Genomic DNA, 16,059 nt, shown 5'->3' on the forward strand with positions numbered 1-16,059 from the left:
TAAGGTCACTGTCTTTAATAGAAAGGTAAATCATCAACTGTGGACTTTTTTAAACACCAATTTTACCCTAACTTAAAAATGTTACATATAAGCCTCTTATCTCATAATAAAATCATTATGTAAGCCATGAGAGATCTTTACAAATAACCCATCACCGTTTGGTATATATTTTTTAAATTTTCAATTATTTCTTCCCCATTACAGTTGATACTAAAATGAAGCACAATTGCTGATTGTCAGTCTACTCCACCCTTGTGGGTATGTCAGAGTTTTGAAAGCCTTGACCCTGGATCCTCTGCCTTTAGTACCTCTCTAGTTAGGGACAGCTGTGGTGAGTTGAGAAGGTAATAAAAGTAGTTGGAGGCTCTTACTTACTGCAAGACTAACATATCTGGATTTCTTACTGTATAATCACCCCATCTGGACCTCGGGACTTTTTATGTGTTACGAGGTGGTTATACCATTACCCTGACTGATAAACTGTTAAGAGCTATGCCACTGTAAGATGTTATTATGTCTACTCTAGAGATTTCTTATCCTTTTTCCTGAGGCTGAATATCTGCTGGTTCCGTTACTTTTTCCTTCATTGGCTACCATCTACCCAGCAGAAAATCTACATCTGATTTTCTTTCTTCCAGCTTACTGCTCATTCATATCAGGTACCTGTTTTCATGCTTGCAGTTTCTTTACTTCTTTTTTTTTTTTTTTTTTTTTTGCGGTACGTGGGCCTCTCACTGCTGTGGCCTCTCCCGCTGCAGAGCACAGGCTCCGGACGCGCAGGCTCAGCGGCCATGGCTCACGGGCCCAGCTGCTCCGCAGCATGTGGGATCTTCCCGGACCGGGGCACGAACCCGTGTCCCCTGCATTGGCAGGTGGACTCTCAACCACTGTGCCACCAGGGAAGCCCTTTACTTATTTTTAATGTTGAGTTTGAGAGATGATAACTGTCTTCCAGTCAGGAGCAGAGAAAGACATATATTCTTTTTTTTTTTTTTTAAGACATATATTCTTAATCTCATATACAGTGGTTTTATTTCAGAAAATATTTTTGAAAAAAAGATTCTATTTCTAAGCAGTTTGTGGAGTCATACTGATCTGATTTCAAGTCAGGATTATGTCATTTGTCTTGGATGTTAAATTTGGGCAAGTTCTCTTTCCTTCTAAAAATATAATTTATATTAAAATCTGTCTGATTTTGTGGTTTTGGGAGTAGGGATAGAGACTTGATAAAATGAGCTGATCAAAAATATTATTTGCTTATTAGCATATGTTTTTGCATCTGTACATCAGTTTGGATGAATTACATTTCATTTTTATTGGAAGGAGAATAGAGAAAATTATTCTCTATTAAGATAGATGTAAGAATTCATGGTTCAATAAGTACTTTTGCTGAAACAAAAAAGGAAAAAAATAAAATTACAAAGGTTTTTCCAATTAGCTCTGAATTGAATGTGTGTTCAGTTGAACATGTGTTAAACATATGTTCAGCCTCACACTGTGAATCTGTTTTATAACTCTATGCATAATCTCGATTTTGGTGATCTTTGTTTTTTTGTGTGTTTTTGGGTTTTTTTTTTGTGCTTCTCAATTTTATTCTGGACCTTGGTGCCTATATACATCCACTTCTTGGAAGCAACAGTTCTACACATTTACAAATGATATGATTTGTTAAGAAATTTATGACTTGTTATACTTTTTGAATAAAGAGTTTTAATATGGGCTTCCCTGGTGGCACAGTGGTTGAGAGTCCACCTGCTGATGCAGGGGACACGGGTTCGTGCCCCGGTCTGGGAAGATCCCACATGCCGCGGAGCAGCTAGGCCCGTGAGCCATGGCTGCTGAGCCTGCACATCTGAAGCCTGTGCTCCGCAACGGGAGAGGCCACAACAGTGAGAGGCCAGCGTACAGCAAAAAAAAAAAAAAAAAAAAGAGTTTTAATGTGAGAGCCCAGAGTAGCACACAGAAAGAGTCCATTTAGCCCATATATTATACAGATAGAGGAACTGAGTTAAATTGGGGATTACTAAACAACATGTCAAACATTTTTTCATTCTATTTACTATCTGGAAATTCTCTGGCCCTGATCAGAGAGGGAAGGCTTTTAGTATAGTGGAAAGACTAATAGGGTCTGAATTTTGAGAGTAGTTCAACTCCACCAATTATTAACCCTGTGTTCTTGGGCAAGTCTCAACTTCTTTGGTATTAATGTATCTTCATAGATTGGTTATGAAGGCAAAATGAGATAATTTATGTGGAATGTGGTTTGTAAGCTTCAAAACACCGCATAAATGTGTTTGCTGTAGCTACCGCTGGTATTGTAACCATGTTGGGCTGAACTGCATTTTTCAACTCCAAACATAGAAACATTTCAGTTGTTTAAAGAGGTGAGAAGTACACAGGAAGGAAGACATGGGGTGGTTAGAAAGAGGAAATGGGAGATTACTGAATTCTGAAAAAGACAGGTTAGAAATAGGGATTTTAGACACAAATATATAAATTGCAAATGTATGCTAAAGGTTCCAGAGACAGTCTCCTCTAGCAGGTTTTCATTTCCCCAAAGCCCCCACACCCCGGGACATGGCAGAATAAAAATTAAGCAAACAAGTAACTTAGCATCTTTTTTTTTCTTTTTCCTGTTAAAGATCCTTTGGGTTTAATTTCAAATATGACAAATACCAAAATTCTTAGTTTATTTGGCTCTTAATGTACGTAATAAGTCCTCCGATGCACAGAGCTAAGACCTCCCATGCACCTGGTTCCAAGGTGACTGCTTCTATTTATAGTTGTTCACTTCAGGTGAACTTAAAATGTTTAAGAAAGAAAGCAGTTTGCTTCAGGAAATAAAGGGCATATATTTGTGAGGCTCCCTGGAACCTTTAAAATTTCTAAAAATCATTTGTCCGTTTGAAAATGTCTGGAAAGAGAAGATATAAAATGCTTATTTACACAAATTAAAAGATATTTGAATCTTTGCAAGGACAACTGCTATGAGAAAAAATTGCAAATGACATTTTGGTTTACATAATAAATAAAATTTTGCATCAGATTTCAGATCCACACATAATAGATTTATAATTAACCCTCTATAGATTTGCTAACTGCAAAGCAAAATATCAGTGTAGAGGATTAAGAATACTCTGACAATAATACAGTGCAAGGAAATTAGAAATTGGAAAAAAAGAGATTAAAATTAAACTAAAAATGACAATTTTCTGAATAGCAAATAATTTATGCAAAATATGTTACAAAATCTGGAATGCTAGATAGTTGATACAAGTACTGTGACATTTAGTTTCATTTAAATTAGTAAGAGTTTGCTCTTCCAACATTTTGTTTTTTTCCCTTCTGACAGTATATTTTCAACAAAAATTTGCTCTTGATTTTTTTAATCCATTCTCTTTGAACCTGTTCTTAAATTTGCCATGATAAACCTGCATAAAACTACACTTTTGAATTTCTTTGGAAGAAATAAAAAATTGAAAGTTTGACATTGGTTTTCACAAATTCTTTTCTTCATTGTTTTTGACTGTGTTTGATCCCTATTAGATTGACACACTCTCAACCTATTTTTGATGTCATGAATTAAAAATGACAACATAAAAAAAGCACTTCTAGTGTAACAGCAATTGAAACTTGCAGTTTTATATTTAAAAAAAAACACAAAAGAATGTGTGAATACCATAGATAAAATAACAATATTTTCAAACAGTAACCTGTGTCAAGCAAACAACAAACAAGTTGATTATTTCAGCCTCTGAAAAGTCAGGTTTTCATAATTTGATTGAATTAACTTTATAATACAATTGGATAATCCATATATGATCTGGGGTGGTTTCAAATTACTCTGGATTATTTTTCAGATAATTTGGAGGTGAATCTCATTATGGATAGCAATATAAACAATTTAGAACATATTAAGGATGTTTACAGTCTACTTGCATGATAAAGTTCCACCATGGCTCATATCTGTATTGAATCAGCTGTAGATGTTTTAGAGTTCTCTCCCAGGAGAAAATTGATGTAGCACACAAAGTGAAAATTTTCATATATTTCCTTTGAGATGTTGCTAAAATATAGCCTCACCATTCTAAATGGGAAATTGTCTTAAAACCAGGCACATTTTGCACTGATGGTTATTTTTAGGTAAACCACGTTGGGTTAATTAAGAGAAATTACTACTGTACAATTATTATGCTTTATTCTCCCACCTTGGCCTGAAGTAATGAGATGTAACAGAGTTTTTCTTTGTCACTGGCAGCTGCACCTTTTAAGTATATCAAACTCTGTTGCTGTGGTTACGGCCTTTGTTTCCAGTGATGTTTTGTCCATGCTTCCCCCCACCCTTAACAATGGGTTACTCAAAAGAATGAAATAATGAGTCATTCATTCAGAAATACGTTGTTAAAATATCCCTCTTTATCATTACATTTCACTGCTTAGAAACTAGGCTGTAATTCAAGGCAACAGTTAAGTCTGAGAAGTGTTAAAAAATCTTTGATTTTTTTCATTTATAAGAAAGACCTGTCTATGTAATTGAAGAACTTCTTATAAGTCTCAACAAACCCTTTTTGGTTAATGTATTATTTCTGGACCAAGTAGATAAAATTCTACACAGTAAGCATGATAAAAATCGTGCATGTTTTGCACAGCACATAATTTGAGAGTCAAGGTTTCTGGGCACAAAAGCAGTAACAAAACAGTCCCTACAAAACTGAGTAACTCTGAATAACACAAGAAATAATTTTTGTTAATTTAAAATTTTAGAAACTGAAATACATAAAGTGTGTAAAGTAAAATGTAATTAAATTATGGTACTGTACATACGAGTTGTTTCTATAATTGAAACTTTACAATATGAAAAATACATTAGCTCTGTACAGTTTTTACAGGTAGGTAGGATGAGTTTTGAGAAAAAAGATTTTTTTTTCAGGGTCATACTCTAAGTCAAAAAAATACTGCACAACTTAGCTAATTATAAAGTGTAGAGTTGAAACAATTCATGTCTTCTTTATTTCATGAATCAATCTTGGATTTTTGTTTATTTTAACAGGGGATTGTTTTCTTTTGTTTTGAGAGTCCACAATGAACAAATCCTCCTCATTTTGTCCTTGAGGTTACAAAGTTTGATGGCAACCCATGGTTACCAATTAGCTCAGTTAAGCCAGCTGCTGTTTATGGTCACTGATTCGGCCAGCTGTTGTGATTGTGCTCAGGTCCAGCTCAGTCTCTAGGTGTGTTTCCATCGTATCTTCCTGTGCATTCGTTTCAAAGGATTTATGAGAGAGAAGTTCGTGATGCACCCCACAGTAACTTATTGTGGGCTGGTCGTATGCCAGAAAAGTTGACACATTCATTGATAAAGGTATCTGGGGAAAAATGACAGGAGAAAAGTCAGTTATAAAAAGACAACTTTGGGGGCAAGATTTGGGGAATGTGAAGTGCTGACCTGACTACCATGGGTACATCTGTGGCTCAGGAGTCCCCCGCTGTCTCACCAATGTCCTTCATTCTCATACTAGCACGCAGAATGCAACAGTTCTAAAGCCTGAGATGGAGCTGCTCAATTCTTAACTAGAACCTTCAGATAAATAGGAACCTAAGCGATTCTGAAAATGCTAAAAGTTTTGTTAGAAAAGTCAGAAGAATGCTTTTCCTCAGTGAGGTAAATTTGTAGTTTTAGAACTAAGAAAAATATTATTTGGTTACTTATGGTATTGGAATACAATTGAACAGTGGTTCTCAAACTGTATCATGCATAAAAATCACCTCCCCCTTCTTCAGCTCCAACATCCACTTCCCTGGTTTTTTCTTAATTTAGTAGGTCTGAGGTGGGACCTGTAATTTGTATTTCTTATAGTTCCCATATGATACTGGTGCTGTTAATCCACACACCACACTTTGAGAACCACTGCAGAAGAGAATTGTCTAGGCAAGTCATTCTGGCTCTTCTTACCCAATAAGTTCTTCTTCTTCTTTTTTTTTTTTTTTTTTTCCACATTTTAAAGTGTTTTTACCTATATGATCTGGATACTATAACTTAATATTACTTCAGAAAAGCTATAACATTGTAACATGCTATGAAATAAAGAGTAGGGTTATCTTCATGATGGTCTTTTTTAAAAAGCACCTTTTCTTCACTCCCATAGGTGCTCTTTTGGACAGTAGCAATGATGGTGCCTGACTGTGCTATGATTGCCGAAATAGTCCTGTGCACCTGTAGCTTTGTCACAGCTTGGCCACTGTCAGTAAAGATTGTGGCTATGTATCCCCTGTCAATACCTTCTTAATGTTTATTTTGCCATGAGCATTCTTTGAAACATTAATGTCTGTAGCTTGATCCATATATCTAAACTCTAAGGTTTAGAGAACGCCCAGGAAGAAACTCTGGCTTGTATGAGAGTCTAAAAGCAACCAAGGAAGAGGCTAGTTTGAAGGAATCAGCGATATATGTGTGGAAGGACTCTTGCTAATTGCAGCTTAATGAAAGGAAGCAAGTTCTAAAACTAGGAAAAAGCAAGAGTGACCATTGTGAACAGAAGGGAAACATATGTGTTACAGACAAAAGGTAGTTTGAAATGTAATCAGATGTCAAAGTCTAGAGATTATTCCCATTTCTTTCAATAAGGTTAAAAAAATTGTTCTAAAAAGTAGGCAGTTTTGAGGAAACTTCAGCCTTGATCTCTGTTTAATATCCTAATTACTAATTCATGTTGTTGAATTACCTTGGATAAAAACTTCCACCATTCTTATTTGGTGGTAGATAAAATCTATTTCTCTTTGGTCACCTCAGACTAAATTCCTCTGATCTCAGCTAAGATTGGAGCCCAAAGCCCTAGATTTTATTAACTCCTTCTTTACTTTCTTAGTCCTTTTATCCATCCATAAGAATCCTTTTTGTCTCTTTCCGTCCCTATCTTTCTACCCTTATTTAGTTTTCCTTTAGTAAAAATTAGTTGAGCTGTTATTTCCCTGTTTTCTCTTGTATTCACTTCTTTTGAGATTATAATGTGTTTTTAATGTGAACATTTCAATGTATCAAACAGGTAGGGCTTAGTCCTTGGAGACAGAAATGTAATCCCCTTCATCAAATTACATTCCTGAGAACTCTTCCTGTTTATGTGAATTTTTAAAAATTTGAAGCATGCTACCTGATGTGTGAATGAAAGACATCATACGCTTTAAAAAATGGTCAAGGTGATTAGAAGATCATAAAGAAAATAATACGATGCTTCCAAAGATGCTCATTTAAAATAAGGAAGAACTATTGTTACAGATGAAATAGCTCAGATAACTAAAATACAATATATTATTATGCAAAAGTAATTGTGCAGCATGAATAGATTTGAGTTATAGGAGAGAATGAAAATAGAACTGTTACTGGGTGCGTGAGTTTAACATTAGCCTCTGGGAAATCAATGTTCTGTAATGTGTTATGGGTCATATATCTGTAGGATTTTATATACTTGTTCTTATTTGTCATGGAAACTTATGGTTTATATATGCTATATCATTCCTGGCTTACTTGGAATTTACTGTGAATAATTCATAATTTTTATGGTGATGATTTATGAAAAATAATAAACCATGATACATTTATTCTGTGTGTGCGTGTGTGTGTGTGTGTGTGTGTATACACAATTTCCTGCTTGATTTAGTATCTAGAGGCTGCTGGTATCCAGAGTGCAAGTCCTAATTTGAACTATATCAGGTAGTTAGTGCTCATTATTTATTTAAAAATCCCACATATTTTCTTTATAGAGTTTCTTATTTGGGGATATGTTTTATTTTAAAACTCCTAGCCCCTTGGTTATACTTTTTTAATGTCAAGTCATATTTTTCACATTTTAATCTTTCTGAAATTGGGATGGTACTTATAATTAGTGTGGTTGTTTAACATGTAGTTTCTTCCCTGCAATTGAAAGTGATTCTTAAAGTTGATGATATCTTAATATCAAGAAAATAACATACTAAGTTGTATTTGTAAGTAGAATTTAACAGCTTAACTTATCTGAATACAACATCACAGTAGATTTCTCCCAGGCTGACTTAAATGATTTTGCAAATCTGAAAGTTAGCATTAGTTATATTCACGTGTATATTCATAGCAATATACACATGTATTGACATACACATATACACAATATATAAAGACATACATAAATACACATATACATTTTATATATATATATATATATATATATATATAATCTTGTGGCCAGTTACTTATGATTTCAAAATTATTTAAATGTGGTATGGAAAGTGCAAATTTTGGTGATATATTAGTTTTGGACAACTATTTCATATTTGTTGTATAAAATACATACATAGATGTATACTGTATCTATAGAAATATTATTTACACACACACATGCACACATAGTGGCTGGGTAGTGATGGAGAGGCTATCCACTGGCATTAAGCAAATATCTTGAGGCTCAGATACAGTCCATGTAAATCCATTCTTGTCACCCAGTCAGTAAATATAGCAGCCCTTTCTCCTTCCTCACATAATCGTCAGTCATGTGACCTTGTGCCCTATGTTTTCTCTTCCCTTTCCAATCTGACCTGGGTATTCTCTATTCATCCTCTCTGTCTCCGTCCCTTTCTCCATTGTTACCTGATTTATATTAATGTGCGGGAGAGGCACACAGCCATGCTCTCCCCTATGGATAGAGTATTCAACAGGACAGTTCCAGTTTATGCTTATTGTCCCATTTTGGAAAATAAATCACTTTAGTCACCCTACCTGAAGATGACCCAAATATGTTTGTTTGTTTGTTTGTTTTTGTTTTTTGCGGTACGCGGGCCTCTCACTGTTGTGGCCTCTCCCCTTGCGGAGCACAGGCTCCGGACGCGCAGGCTCAGCGGCCATGGCTCACGGGCCCAGCCGCTCCGCGGCATGTGGGATCTTCCCGGACCGGGGCACGAACCCGTGTCCCCTGCATCGGCAGGCGGACTCTCAACCACTGCGCCACCAGGGAAGCCCCCAAATATGTTATTTTATAAAATGAAAATGAACAGCAAGGGCAGTAGGAGATATAAATCTAATAAGCCTCTGCTTCCCCAGACCTTTTGTTACAGGGCTCTATTTAAAGTGTCCATAGAGTTTTCTTGTCCTTTCTGAGAGAACAGTTTCTTTCAGTGAATTTTAACCCGATAAACTCCTATTTATAATTACTTACGGTTTCCTTCGATACTTTAGGTCAGTAGTTTTCAGGTGAGTTAATTATTCTTAAGGCATAACTTATAGAGTTCCAAGAATATGAAAACTTAACTCCCCAGAAAGCAATATCATCTAGAGTCTGAACTAAGAAATCATTATATGCTATTCTAATGATGAGAGGTAGAAGCTGACATTATTTAGGAAATTCCCCTCAGGAAAAATTTCTACTCTGCTAAACTAGTTACTGTCTTGACATCAATGATATTTGCCTAAGCAGTTATTTTCCAATGTCTGTCTCAACATCACACATATACCTTTCACATACACAAATTTTGTAATGTTAGATGAATAAAAATAACTCATTATTAAGTCTTTTTTCCCATTCATTTAAAATGTTCGAGCTTGTGACTTTAAGGGGAAAGAATAACTTTTTAAAGTTTCCAATTTGTGATTAAGTAAAAATGGTCATTTTAATCTTATATTCACTGCAAAATAATATGTATATTTGTACACATATATATGTGTATATATAAATATGCATGTGTATTGCTCATATTCTAATTAGTTGGTTACAGGCCATTTAAACATCTTTTCCGTAGGATAGCAAGGATTATTTTAAGTACAGTAAGTACTCTGAAGAACAGAAAATGACAGTCCACTTTTGAGAGGGAATAATAAAAAGGTTGTTTTTCCCTCTCTAGAATTGCAAAACATAGGAAATATTTGCTTGTTGAATGTTATTTCTGAGTAGAGTTTTTCTAAGTATAAATATTTCTATTGATTATCATTGAGGAGAATGCCCATGCTGTTCCCATACATCACGGGCGAAATCTTCTATTTTTATAAGGCCAATGTTACCTAGCGAGTATTCTACCTCTCTAGGCTATTGAAAGGATGTTACTTTAGGGTTTTTGTAGCTAACAGCGTTTTGTTTTTCAGTAATCTGCACGTAGTGAAAGAAACAGACTTGCTTCATGAAGGAATTAATTTTTTAAGATGTAGCCTTTATCACTATCAAGACATTTTGCCCCATTTTATGTTGTAATTCAGAGGCTTATTATTTTACATTTGTTTTTCATCTACTAAATTTAATGAATTTTCAGTTGTCTATTTCTACCTATTAATATATAAAATAAAAAACAGGCATTATAATATTTTTCCAATTAATAGTATTTCTCTAGTTTGTCTCTAAATTTGTCTCAAACTGGGCTCATTATCTCTGGATCCAAACTAAGTTCTTCCCATGGTCCTTTTTCTGTTTTGGGGAGCACCAAGTTAAGTCAGCTTTGCCAGTCCCCTTCAACACTTCCTTGTCCCTTGTTCCAAATGTCCCATTTTTTTGTCCGTTACTTTGTTGACATCAATGACATATATCTTTTGCATGCATCCACTTCTCTCATTTCTGTTGCCATTATCTTGGCTCAAAATATTATTACCTTGTTTACTTTAGTGATTGTATGACTGGCATGCCTAATCAGTAGAGTCAAAAATAAAACTAAATATTTGTAAATTCATTTCTCGAGATTAACTATATTTCTATTTAATTAAATGTAAGCAGCATGTAGAAAATAGTGAATGCTTTTTTCTTTTCTTTTTTATCATGTCTGAATCATTACTCTGTCTTTGCAAAGAAGTGGAATTTGAAATGTACTTTATTCTGGGAAATTACCTTCCTTAAAAACATTATATCATATGTACATATAGATATATGTGAGTACACACATGTACATATCACACCACTGCTTGTAAATTTCTCAATCTATTTAAAGAAGTGTTTTAATTTTTTCAAAATGCACTTGCTAATGACTTTATTCTTGTTTATCTTGATGCCTCTACTTTCTGTTTCATTTATATAGGTTATGTAAATTTTCCAGACTAGCCTTTGGTTGTGTTAGAGTATGTGCAACTTTATGTGTATTGGGGATTGGTTAGAAACATTTGTTTCAGTGCTACCAAACATGAGTTTTGTGTACAGGCTGGTAGTTTTACTGATGGTAAAAATAGAAAGTTGTGTCTTTGGTATTACTTGAGTAATGTTAAGAAACTTGATGGAAAATATCTTTTCTACTGGCTTGATTCTTGAAAATCATGTTACTAATTAATATTTTGTTTTCTAAGTATTGAGGCAGTTGGTAAAATGTAAGTATTATATAAGAAAAATCGTGTAAGAAATTATCACACTGCAGCTTGGTTCACTGGAAGAGTGTCGAAGTTTGCCTAGATGTTACCTCTGGTCCTACCTTAATTCTTTAGGATTTCTGCAGTGATTTCTCTTCCTAGCCACCTGAGTGGCTGTGGGCACTTGTTTCATCTCTTGGTCTGCCTGGACACCTGCCTGGACACGTCTCTAACTTTCTCCTCATTATCATCACTGTCATTTATTGAGCATTTACTGTGTGCTAGGTACCATGCTACATGCTGCACTCAGGTCATCTTATTTAAGCCTCCCAAGGCTGTTGTAAGATAAATATAATTATTCCCATTGTACAGTTGAAAAAAACTAAGACTTAGATGGTTTAAGTAATTAGTTAAAAATCATTTACCTGGTGAGTTGCAGAAGTGGTTGCCTGACTTCCTAACCAGTATGCTTTAGTTCTTATTTATCACTTTATCTAACTCACACTGGCTTTGGAGCCTAGAGAGGTGAACACAGTATCATGTGTCTGATACTATTTAGACACCAATTATCAACACTGGATCTTATTTCCAGTAGGGTAAACACTATGATTTGCTAAGCTACACTTTAGCTTTCTGATACTGCTTTGCACTTTGGGTCCTCAGGAAAGAAACCTATAGTTGATCAGGCATTCACAATGTGGATGGATGGTGACAGCTCAAAATCAAAGCTCTCTTCTTCTTACTAAGCTCATATTGGCCAAATACAAAGTGTAAGGGGAAGGGTCTAATCTGGAGAACATTCTGGACTGGGATAGGAGCCTTACATATACACCCAGATAAAATACGTGTAAGATTATTTAGGGAGACCTTTAGGGATTTTAAAACTAGATGTCTGTGTTGACTTGGAAATTGGTAGAAATTTTTCCAATTAAATGATGTTAGTTTTTCTTTTTAACAAGAAGTTTAAAAAGTTAGAAACCTCAGTTAATCTGATTATTTTGTTTTATATTAAATGATATTGTTTTGATTTCTTTCTGTACATAAAAGAGTTATAAGTAGGTGCTGGAGTACAGGAGGACTGGGGAAGTGGAGAAACAAGCATGAATAAGGTATAATTTCTGCTCCCTGACAAAATCATAGACTAGTGAAGGAGATACACATATAATGCAAGAAAGGAAAGGGAGGCAATGGATGGGGTGAGCTAGTAGGCAAGTTGTGTGCTTGTATAAGGATGTGTGTGTGTGTGTGTGTGTGTGTGTGTGTATATATATATATATATATGTAAGGGAGGGTGTGTGTGTGTGTATACATATATATATATATGTATACACACACACTTTGCTCTGACTGGCTGATTCTACTTATTATGTCATTTATCCTTTGCAGGTGCAAAACAAACTAGCCATCTTCTTTGTTTGGAAATAGTGTTGTTATTTTCCAGATTTATTGGCAAGAGTCAATATTGCTGAGAAGTGATTTAATGTTTACTTCTATAGACTCTCCCACAAAGATACTATATTTTACTTTGAAATTTATTTGTTTGAAAAGCAATCTATCTCTTGGAGCTCTTAAGCATTCTAATGGTTAATTAGTGTGAGTATAATAGACTGTTGGATCATCAATTTTAATTATCTTGATTCTACTAGTAATTTAGTTAAAGAAGCATTTTCAGGAAGTGCTTAATTAAGAGCCTGAATTTATGTTATGCTACCTTTACACTTATAAAACAAACTAGTTTTTTACACTTTTAAATTCTTAGATGAAATCAACACCTTAATACTAAATTTCAGTATTTTCGTAAGATCTAAGTTGCCAACTAAAGTAACAATTGCTATCTATAACAAGTATAGGGTAATAAGACAGGAACTCAATATGATTTTGAAAAATTTCAGATGTCTGTAACTTGAGAATAATGTGAAAGAAAACACTATTTGCAGGAGGATAATAATTCTTCTAGTGCCTTTTGTGTGAAAAAAATTTTTTTGTGAACTCCTGCAGAGTGATATTACAAAGTGAAAAAAAAAATGAGTTCCATTTGAAAGTTAATAGTTCTACTTGCATTAAAGTGCAATTTAAAATATGTATCTTAAATATTTAAATGAGTTTGCCCTTTGTGAGTGTATTTTCTTCTTTACGAACAAGTTGTATTTCAGTTTTGCAACAACAAATAACTAGGGGTTGGCTATATGAATTATTTTCATAAATTCATGTGCTTGTGTCCACAAAACCAAATAGAAATATTCATTCAATAACTTACTGACTTCAACAAAGACTTGCTGAATGCTTTAACTGGTCCTGATGCTGGGCTAGTTGCTGGAGATACACCAAGTGCTTGGCCTCAAGGCTTCTGGATGGAACATAAACCCTTCTAACATACACTTATATTAGACCGTAACCTTCTTGAATTCAAAAATCTATGACTAACCACATTTTTCTATGCCTTATGTTGTTTCATGTGGTGGTCCCTTAAACACAGTAAGAACTAAATACATATTTATTGAATGCATGAATGAATACATGAGTGAATTTAAGTAATAGACTAATGGGAACTTGGCATAGTCTAGGAAGAAATTAAAAATGTTCGTCCCTGGATGACTGTGAGAACTATATGACTGAGATAATAAAGTCTTATGATATCAAGGCTAGACCATCTTGACTCTAGGATAGAGGTAGAGGGCTACAATGAATTTTCAAAAATCCACACTAATGATGAGGCACATAGCGCTGCATTATAATGTTTGGGAACGTCTTCATTTATTTTATATTAATTATTTACAAATTTTTATTATTTTTATTTAAAATTTTTAATGTTATATTTTATCATGTAAAGAATTAGTTTAAATTTGAAATATATAAAACTTTAAAAATCAATATTGAAAATAAAATAATTATTTTTAATTTGGTGATTTTACACCTATAAATTTCAGAATGTTATGTCTGTGCTTTGTCCTTTAATACCTTTTGTACCTGCGTTTTTCAAACTCTTTAGTGCTCCCTAGACTCATGGCCCATGATGTCCAAAAGTTTGGTGCACCTGCCAAATTAGTTCTCCCTGTAATGGACTCTGCCCTGGATCATTCTATGTTAACCTGTTTTATTTTCGGTGCCAGTGAAAAGTTATATTTATCTTCTACTGAGGGAAAGCAAAATGCCCCAAACTGTTTTCATTTACATGAAAATCTTCTGCACAGCCTGATGCCTGTTAAATTGGCACTATTGCCAGGTATAGTGATGGGACTCCAAATTGAGACTGTGGCTCAAAGGCCCCACTAATCTTGATGCTATGTTTCCAAATCTGTTTCTTCATACAACTGTGCAATGAGGTACAGTTGCTAATCAGTTTGAAAACAATCTCATTCTTTTTCTTTTTCCTGGAAATTGTGGTGACAGCAGTCCACTTAAGGATCTTATAATGATGATACAGCAGTTGAAATCTTTAATCTAGGTTTGTATAAATATGCGAGAATGAAAATTAAACACTACAAAGCAAACAACATATAGCGATGTTTGTATTGCTACAAGTAACTCTTGAAGTCTAGCTATTACTGGCAGTGTACTTTAATCTCATAGAGAGACTCTGTATGGGATTTCCTTCATCACTGGCATTATATTTGGTTTTTCTGTCATGATTTTTGATATCCTATTTGCTTTCCAACTGGCTTTTTCCTCCTCAACAGCTTACAGTTATTTTGGCATTCTTCATAAAACAGGCTCTGCATTTCTGACATACCTGAGAGATTGTCTTGCATTGGCAGGACTTTGATATTCCAACTTTCTTAGGGGTTCTTATTCCTGTCTAGGACCTAGAGGGCAGCACCTCAGGATTACATGAATCCTTGTAGCTGTCTTCTAATTAAATAGGCTTTCAAATGATGCAATAATTTACTGGTTAGCATTTTCTCTTCACTTTATTATTAAATTAATTCAGATTTTGGTTGAGATGTTTCCATACTAAATGAGATGGTACTATATATACATCTGCTAAGTTGCATAAAAGTCCTGCACTTGAAGGTTTAGTTCAAATAACACTTCTTTGATGAAAACCCCTCAGATGAATTTGATTCTGTAAGGATGAGCTTCTGCTATGAATTTCTTCAGAATTTTTATACACATAAGTATCAATGCATACTGTTTCTTCCATCCATCCATTCATCTATTATTGAGTACTCTCAGGATCCTGAGTAAACAAAACCAATTGCCTGGCTTCAAAAGTAAGCAGTTGTAAAACACTACTCTTTTCCTAGATGTATGTGTAGGATACGGTGGAAGTTGTGGGAAATACTTGCCTTTGCTGTGATGCTTTATATAGATAAGACCATGTTTAAGCTGGCCTGGCTGGTTGTATATACATATTGCCATTATTTCATTTATATTAACATTATCTAACTATCTAGACTGTAAATTTGTTAGAGAATAAAAATTTCTCATGGGTTATACAAGCTATGTATTAGTAAAATTTTGAAAGTTCTTGTTAGTGGGGACACTGGCAGGGAACAAAATTGCTTCTCACAAAGTTTATGTTTGTAATGATGATATCAGATCTTCAGATAAGGATGAGCTAATATGTATATCTAATTATTATTAAGTTATTAGTATAAGTAATTATTAATATAATATCCATTATTCTCTTGTTCTTTCAAATTTTTATATGACACAAATATTAGGAACTTTAAAAAAGGTAAGTCCTGACAATATAGCTTTTATTATAATGCAGTAAAACACTTCTTGTTGACATTTAAATAAAGATCAACTTCTAAATTGTGTTAGCACATATACAT

The 16,059-nt window shown here is 34.3% G+C and overlaps 2 protein-coding genes across 2 annotated transcripts in view; one reads left to right on the top strand and one right to left on the bottom strand.

The window, feature by feature from the left end:
- Positions 1-16,059, top strand: part of CTNNA3 (catenin alpha 3) — a 1,620,647-nt gene that overhangs the window by 524,949 nt on the left and 1,079,639 nt on the right. The window lies entirely within an intron of this gene.
- The window catches only part of LRRTM3 (leucine rich repeat transmembrane neuronal 3), a gene marked incomplete at its 5' end in the record, with an annotated part of 177,915 nt that continues 166,989 nt past the window's right edge, over positions 5,134-16,059 (bottom strand). The window contains one exon of the mRNA XM_082854159.1: positions 5,134-5,366. Within this exon, the coding sequence (XP_082710285.1) occupies positions 5,157-5,366 (210 nt within the window). The remainder of the gene's footprint in view (positions 5,367-16,059) is intronic.

The sequence above is a fragment of the Leucopleurus acutus genome (assembly GCF_964270905.1).
Source record: "Leucopleurus acutus genome assembly, chromosome: 14".
Taxonomy (NCBI): Eukaryota; Metazoa; Chordata; class Mammalia; order Artiodactyla; family Delphinidae; genus Leucopleurus; species Leucopleurus acutus.